Source organism: Lycium ferocissimum, chromosome 9, assembly GCF_029784015.1.
Source record: "Lycium ferocissimum isolate CSIRO_LF1 chromosome 9, AGI_CSIRO_Lferr_CH_V1, whole genome shotgun sequence".
NCBI lineage: Eukaryota > Viridiplantae > Streptophyta > Magnoliopsida > Solanales > Solanaceae > Lycium > Lycium ferocissimum.
In genome coordinates, this window is record NC_081350.1 from 47,236,170 (window position 1) to 47,244,708 (window position 8,539).

At 33.4% G+C, this 8,539-nt stretch overlaps 1 protein-coding gene across 1 annotated transcript; it reads right to left on the bottom strand.

Annotated features, from left to right (window-relative positions):
• Positions 1-4,380: 4,380 nt before the first annotated feature.
• On the bottom strand, positions 4,381-5,398 carry LOC132031979 (protein argonaute 4A-like). Its single transcript, XM_059421817.1, has 4 exons — positions 5,247-5,398; positions 5,075-5,169; positions 4,919-5,011; positions 4,381-4,386 (listed from the first exon to the last, which is right to left on the bottom strand). The coding sequence occupies exons 1-4, from the start codon at positions 5,344-5,346 to the stop codon at positions 4,381-4,383; spliced, it is 294 nt and encodes a 97-aa protein (XP_059277800.1). The 5' UTR covers positions 5,347-5,398.
• Positions 5,399-8,539: the final 3,141 nt, after the last annotated feature.

The following is an 8,539-nucleotide window of genomic DNA, read 5'->3' on the forward strand; positions in this document are numbered from 1 at the left end:
ACTTGAAGAACATCCTTGAATTCTCCCAAACCCAAGCTTTCAAGATGAGAGAAACCCAAACAACATTAAATAGCAAAAATGCCCAGCTGTTCTGCCTCGTTTCTGGTGCCAAATGATCCCAAAACTTGCTTTTGATGCCTCGAATGGATTCCTTGTGAAATTCCAGTCAAGTTAGGCTTTTGAATCACTCCATTTGACCTTATAATGAAGGAGATATGTTGGTTTCAATATTTGGAATAGTGCAGATTTTTAAATGTGAATTCAGTGGCAATTTCGTAATTAATCTGAAAAATCTGGCAACCCAATTCTTAGTAAAATGACCATCAATCCCTCATACGATGTCGAAACCTGATGATTTCAGTTGCTATGGTTCCAAAATTACGATACGGATATAATGGTTCAGTCGAAACACGAATCAAAGGTTGTTTGCTCAATATGGTACCATTTATGCTCAAATCGATGTCGAAATCGAAAACTATCACCATACAACCCAAACTTATCCAAAACTCATCGGAATCTAACCAAACTTTGTGGACATGTCCAAAATCATCATGCAAACTTATTGGAACTTTCAAAACATCGACACGGGATCATCTTGACCTGATGTTGACCGTAGTTAACTCCAATTCTAACTTAACTAGTTTCTCAACTAATGACCCAAATCATACCCGAACCCTTCGGGAACCAAACCAATGACACCACTAAGTCATAAATCACCCTCCGGACCTAATGGAACTGTTAGAATTCAATTACAGGTACGTTTACCTAAAAGTCAACTTCGAGTCAAACAATTTTCGCTTTAAGATCAAATTTTCTAAAAGTCATTCCAAAACCCAACACGATGCCTAGGGAATGGTGCCACCAGTCCCCGTGGATCAAAATAGTACTAACAAGGCTGGGGGATGAGTCAACGGGGAAAAAACGATAAAAATGCAATAACGACCAAACGGGTCATTACAGAGGGTCTGTCACATCTTCTGCCATAATTAAAGGGATTAAAAACTGCTATTAACAATACATTTAGCAAATCAAAAACGATATCAAAGAAAGAGTGGAAGCATTTAGCAATACAAAATGGGCAAGGAGATGCAAGGGATTTATACAGAGAATTTGTACTTAGATAGGTTAACGCATATTTTTGTTTTCTAGGAGTACTATAGAACTTTAGGTTGTTTTGTTGATAGCTGGTGTCGTTCTTATGCTTGAGGCCTATCTGTGTATGAGGTGCTCTTTGTGTGTAAAGGATTGAGTTAGTTGGTATGGTAATATTCGCATATATGTTACCCAAAAAAAAAAAAACTGCTATTAACTAAGTTCTAGGGTAAGTTATCCATTGGGACCTAGATTCATGTTTCAGAGCTCAACTTGCTTGCTTTTCTGTTTGTTTTAGAATGAATATGTTCAAAAACCTATATGATACATTTATGTTTAAACCTGTCTGTATTGTGTGGTAGACTTAGTTTGAATTTGGGAAGAGGAAATTTTGGTTAACATGAGGTTGGTGAGGATCCTTGCTCTTGAACTTGAACTGTTGCATTTAGACTTTAATGTGCATTGTAGTGTAAACTTGGGATTTAAAAGGTAAAGTAGTACTCTGTTTAATAAGGTTTATTTCTATACTATTGGTGTGTTTAAAATCCTATCATGTTTAGAACTATGGGATGAGATAACTAAACACTGGGTCTGTGTCAAAAAATGAAATGGTGATAAGATGAAATTGGTTTAATGTTATTGTTTGAGGATGTGGTAAGTACTCTTAAAATAGTTTGAACCACTTGGCATAGGGTGGTCTTTTCAAGACACCTCAAATAGGGGGGAGGGAAGAGTCAAGCTTATCTTGACTCATAGTACCTACCCTCCAAATAAGGGGTGTCATGACACATCCTATGAATCATGGGGGGCATTCCTGTCATGAGGGTACATTGGTCTTCCTTAAATCTCACCATTTTATCAAAGGTTGGAAATAGAAAGGGGTGGGAAAAGTTAACTTGTTTGAATGTCTAAAGGGAACTTAGGAAGTTAAGAAGAAGAAACTGGTTATTTCAATAGGGTGATTTTTGCTTTCTCTCTAAGGAAAATGGACTACTTTAAGGCTGTTGATAACAAGTATCTTTTTAAGAGTCTAAAAAACCCTGAGTTGCAAAGAATTATTTTAAACTTTATGCCATTTTTTTGTGAAACTTGGTGACATACATAGCTGGTCCTTTCTCCTTTCTTATTCAAGTGGCAATCTACATGAAATCTTGTTGTCTATATGCTTTTACTACTGTTTGACTAAAACAAAGGTTCATTTCTGTGGGTTTCCTGGGAATATAAATCTGCACAGTCTTAGTTCAAATTAATGTTGTTTTAGTTCAGATTTCTTGGTGTTCCAACCCTGTTTTGGTGATCATAAGTTATAGAATTTTTTCTCTTTACTTGCCTCTCCCTACTGTGTTTTCGTAATTGCATTAAGCCAGCTTCTCACACTTACTACTATGAGGTCTCCTTAACCTTGTGTAAGTGAATCATTTATTGGATATGTATAAGAGTTAAGTCAGTTTTGAATTAGCTTTAGTTTTATCTTTGAACATTGTTCTGAGGAATAAGGATTAATCAGATAAATGAAATGATCTTGAGGCTAAAAGTTAAACACATAGAGTGTGGATATACACAGAATATGCATAGGCTAATGAAAAGGAAGAGGAATATACATATGGTATACACTTGGTATACATATCACATGTGTATATCATAAGTATACTATGTGTATATAAGAGAATGGGCCAGTTATAGGCAGCATGTATACATGAGTAAAAGAAGATCGTTTGTTTGTATCACTTATTTGACTAAGTATTTTGAAGTTGTTATGTCATTTTATACATCATTTCATTACAATTTCTACCCCAGCCTCTCTGTCATGACTTTGAGTTTACTTTTATTTTTGTTTGTATTTAAATTACTTCCCTATGTGATGATGCCTGTGCACAACTTTGGGGCTCTGATTGTATACTATGGCAAAACTGGTTTGGGGAGTTTGAGGTGGTTTGGAGGGATAGGTCTAGCCATTTCGCGATGTCCAGCCATGCCTGGGGTTCGTGAAACCCCTTGGAACTTGTGCGGCGTTGAGAATAAGAGTGGTGACAACCTTTTCCCTTTGGTATGGTATGAGTTGCAGTTCAGTGAAGCCAATAGTGTATGATCAAGTCCTTTAATTGTGCACTTGTAATATATATATATATATATATATATATATATATATATATATATATATATATATATATGCGTATAATTATGCTAGTGATATGTTCAGCAAACATAGACTAATTTGGTTCCTTTTCCTTTTCCCCCCTCTCACTGCATGGCCATCTGGGCTGAAGTCCAGCCACCCCAATAGGAAATTTTCTTTCAAAAACTATTAAGTCCAAGAAGGGAAAAGGGAAGCTACTATTATGGAAGGCCCAGTCATGGGTGAGAATGACATGAAGGCTCAACCATGGGTAAAAATGGTCCATTAGGGGTTTGGTACACCCCTAGCATATCCCTCTTTCCTTAAATTTCATCATGGTAGTTCCTTTATTGATTAAAGTGTTGTATTTGCATGTTGTAAAACAAACTCACACTATTATTGAATCATTTATGGTTTGGATGAGAATCTTAGGTAAACGGTACATATGCTGTTTAGTTCGACCTTAGGCCCCCCAATATGATTTTTTCAAAGCCCGGATTAATATAAACGTTTTCTAGAAGAATAAAAAATGGCTAAACAAATCAGTAAAGGAATGAAAAGGATTACTTTCATTTTACTAAAACAAAATATTGTTATCATTTTCCCTAAACAAAGAAAGACCAGGCTTGACATTTTTTAAAGAGGAACGTTTTTTTTATTAACTCAGTTTTTTTTTTTTTTAAAGCTTTCTTTTAAAGTCCAGGCAGAAAAAAATAAGTTTCAAAATGCGCGTAAATAATATGTTTTAAATGCCAGAAATAAGTTCTTTCTTTGGATTAAAAAAAAAAAAGAGAGATACGATTTTTATACATATGTAGTGTATTCGTGTACAAAAACGCACATATTTTCTGGACTAAATTCAGACAAAAGATTGAGGAATTTTGAGGGCGGAAGCCCAACCTAAAATCACATATTTATGGCCCAACTTAACCAAAAATTTTCAGAAAAAGATAAGAGAAAACATGTTTTGGGCTGAGCCCAGTAATTAAAGGAAGAAATAAGATTTTGGGCCAAAAACCCAACAGACCTTAACCATTTTTTCAGAAAAAAGAACATAAATTTGGGCCTAAGCCCATGTCAAAAACGTTACTCTTATGTTATAAACAATTGGGTTTTAAAGATAAATTCCAGGTCCAAAAGTTAGTTTGATTATATAAACAAACTCTTGTAAATTAAACCTGAATAAACAATTTGTAAACATAAAGTTTTAGATAAGGACGTTCTAAAAAACGTATTAAACGGATTAACGTGGACCATGTATGAGTCAAGCATGAACAAAATTTATTTATCCCATACTTTTAAAGAACTTTTTATCTTTACAAAAACTGCTATTATCCTTATATATGAAAGAAACTAATTGTATCCGGATATTATGAATCCGAACCTAAATACCTATATGTAAAGGGAATACATTCAATTCTTTTCAAAATATGATATGGAAAATGACAGACTTTTTTTGGGAAATAAACACCAAATAAACAGTTCATGCAAATACTCACACATTGGAATTCGAAGGTCAACCGTATAGTACGGATCCTTAATACTAGGGTGCCTAATACCTTCCCTAGGGGATCACCAGAACCCTACCTAGAACTTTGGATTAAGAAGGATTTTTCACGGTGTACGAATAAACCCTTCAAAACTGATTTTCCTAGTTTCCTAAAAATTAGGTGGCGACTCTTTTAAAACAAAGTCCGAAAGGGCACCAACGATTTTGAAGTAGTTTTTCCGAAGGCTAACCCCGCCCACAAAAATACGAACCGTCACAGTCTTGATCCTCAGACCCTTGAGCATCCTCTTAGCCTGGACAAAGGAGCAATTAAGAAAACTTTAATGTAAGGAAAAGAAAAATGAGTATTTGATTACCTTGACCCAATCAGTACTGGCATGATCTTCACCAGCATTTGCAATAATGAAGTCCATAACTTTTTGTTGCTTCGCAATGACACGGGTTGATGCATCTGCAAATTTTTTTAAAAAAATGTGAGATGCTGATCCGGGGATGAGAGATTAATGTGATTTCCGGATAAGAGTTTACCCATGTTCAATGAAGGGCCTTTCTGAGTGAAATAGTAACTTGAATGAAAACCCCGGTATCCTAAATCTTCATTACCAAGATAGGCAAACTTTTTGTGCATAAAAAGGCCGCCCTTGTAAGGAAAAAATAGATTTTTTTTAGAAAACTAGCTAGAATAAGTTGTCACTACAGAAAATGAGCAAAAAGCATAATAAGTTAATAAGCAATTTTATACCGTATGGCAGCACGGTGTCTCAGTATTGTGTCCAACATTTTCAAAAATTGTGAAACATATGTGATAGCAAAATCTGTTTTACGTTGCATTTCCACTGTATATGTGCTTCTGTACAAATGAAGCAGAAATTTAGTTGGTACATACAATCGGCTTATACTCCCTCCGGATAAAAAAAAGAGTCCACTTAGCTTTTTTTTTTTTTTTTTTGATCAAAAAAAGTGTTCACTTATCAAATTAAGAAACAATTCACCTTATTCTTTCAAAATTGCCCTTATTTACATATTCCTAAAAGACTTTTATTACTCCAATTTTCTACGATATCATTAAATAGGTTCAACATTTGGTTATTCCTAGTTTGACTACTATTCAAATTTTTTCCACTCCGTGGTTTTTCACAAATTCCAAGTTTGGCTCACTTATGGTTTCGTCTAGGCATTTAAAATTTATTCAAGGCATGTGATGATCAAGAGTCTTATAAATTCCATTTTTTATGCAGAAACCAAACTTTCTTTTATTTATAGGACAAATTTTGATGGTAAATATTGAAAATTTGCTCCATTTTAACGTTTTTGTTATAAATATTATTTATTAATGTGGATGTCTATCGTTTGGAGAAATATTAGGGTTAGTGACTTTGGGATCAAGTCACTTTTTCCCTTTAAATATAGAGGTTCTCATTCATTGTAAAGGAATCCCTCATAAGAAATAAGAACTCTCTTCTCTCTTGTTCTACAAATATTCTTGCTTTAGTTTATTATTTTATAATACGTTATCAGCACGAAGCTCTAACCAATCGAGAAACTGAATAGTAACGTAAAGTTGTGGAACGTTTCCAGTTCGCTACGTAATCGTCCCAAAGGTTTGAACTCCAAATTTATAGTTTTATTTGCTGACCCAAAGGTACGTAGTTTTCTGTCTCGTTTATCTATTGCTATCTACTTCAGATTAGCTTGGTAGATATTGTTGCTTATGTTACTACACGTCAAGGACATTAATATTTTTCATTACATGAGTTGCATAGAAGGTTTCTGGATAAAGCTATTGTTTGTGCCCATTCTTTTTAAATCATTGGATATTACGGAAGGCTTGTTGTGATTACATAATTGAAGATATGTTAGAGAAAAAAAAATTCTCTACATTATACACATGACTCGATTTGCTCCTGAAGTAGCAAAAGAGGTTTTAAGCTATCATAATTTGATATGCTTAAGCCACGTTCAAAAGATTATGTTCCATTTTTTAAGAATGAGAACTTTTGATCAATGTTACAAATATAGATCCATTCCCTGAAGTGAATGTAAATAATATTCAATAAAGCCTATAAACATGAACATGCACTTGATCGTGAAGATATCACGTCTCACCTCCAAAAGAGGTAGAATAATTGGGAAAGTATTCTGAATACTCTAAACTTTACTCTCGAAGTAGTAAATGCTAAAATTTACTTCTGAAGTAGTAAACTTTGAAAATATACTCTTGAAATAGTAAAATTTTGAAATTTACTCTTGAAGTAGTAAATCTGACATTTACTCCTAAAGCAGTAAATCTAGAAGAAGAAAAAAAAAACTGAGCTATAATTTAATCTTTTCTACATGAGCCGACAACCTTCGAATTCATTAGTTTGAGCCAATGGAAACCTGGGTATCTCGTTTGCCATATCAATATGAAAATAAGAAGGTTGAATCAAGAATAATCATGCATATTTTTAAAGATGGTTGCCTTGATGAGAAAAGAAAATTTAAGGTACATGCGAAGTGCTTCTGCTTCCAAAGAAAACTAATGGTATGTATTCTGACTGTTATGATCTAATGAGCCTTACTTTCTCACGGTATAAGATAATATTATACTAACTAGATCAAAATTTCCATGCGATAACTTAATTGTTGTAGTGAATGAAATTCTATATTTAGCAACAAAGAGCAAAGAAAAGAGAATATGTACAATATTTTTAGTAGTATTTTATTGGATATCTGTGAAGCTTATAGATCTATTGCTCTAGAAGTTTAAGTGTTTGGGTTTGGTATTTATGTAATCATATATGATAATTATTCCAAGCCTTTGGTAGAATGGTATGCTAAACTGCAGATTAGCAGCGCATAACTTTCTTTGCAGGATAGAGGTGATCAAGGTAAGTTTTATTCTCTTTCCTAACTCTGTCATAAGAATGTTAATTACCGTGAAATTATATGATTTTTCATTATGTCTTTCTATATGTATTTTGGTGGTCTAGAAGTATTGGTATGACTTTTGAAAAGCAGAAAAAGATTTGAGAAATATGTTGAAGCGGTGTTTTCTTGTGGTTGAGAGAAATAATGAGCTATTGAAAATAATCATGAAGCTCATCTAAATGATCAAGTTTTATTCCCCGAAGTGAATGAAGAAATACCACAACACACCTCCTGAAGAGATAAAATAACAAAGGATATAAATGTTATTTTGTGGTATGAAGGTCATTGTTGCACGTACCTGTCGTACGTCAAATCATCTTGGATACTTTTATTATGTTTCATTCTAAGGCAAAAGGATACAAAATTTTGTAGAATAATTTCTACCAGAACCACATTAATATATTATGTTTACTTACTAATTTTCTAGAAGAAAATGACAGTTCATACAAAAATTTCCTAAAGAAAGAAATAATTATGTGGTTGCTTACAAATATTCGGATGTTAATGGCTGATATTCTCCCTGAAGGAGATATTACCATAAAAGTATCAAAGACTATATAACTTACTTAATGTTTACTTTTAGTCATTTATCAATTTAAGAATGTCTTTATAATATTCATTTGGCTGCAATATTTTTTTGTCATGACACCAGCGATGTTAGGGTAATATTTAATAGTACAAAATCAATTAAGTGCTCCAGAAGAGCTAACTAATTCTCTAGAAGATCATAGCACTAGTAGTGTCCAAACAATATGTGATTACAGAGAATAAATTTAAGGCTCCAGAAGAGCTTATATAATATTATGTCATTCGTTGTAGATTGTAATATAAAAAGTTCTTATGATTGAAACTCAAGTAGTTAACCCGAAGTTTACTAAAGTAAATGGCTATCATATTGAAGCTATAAATGA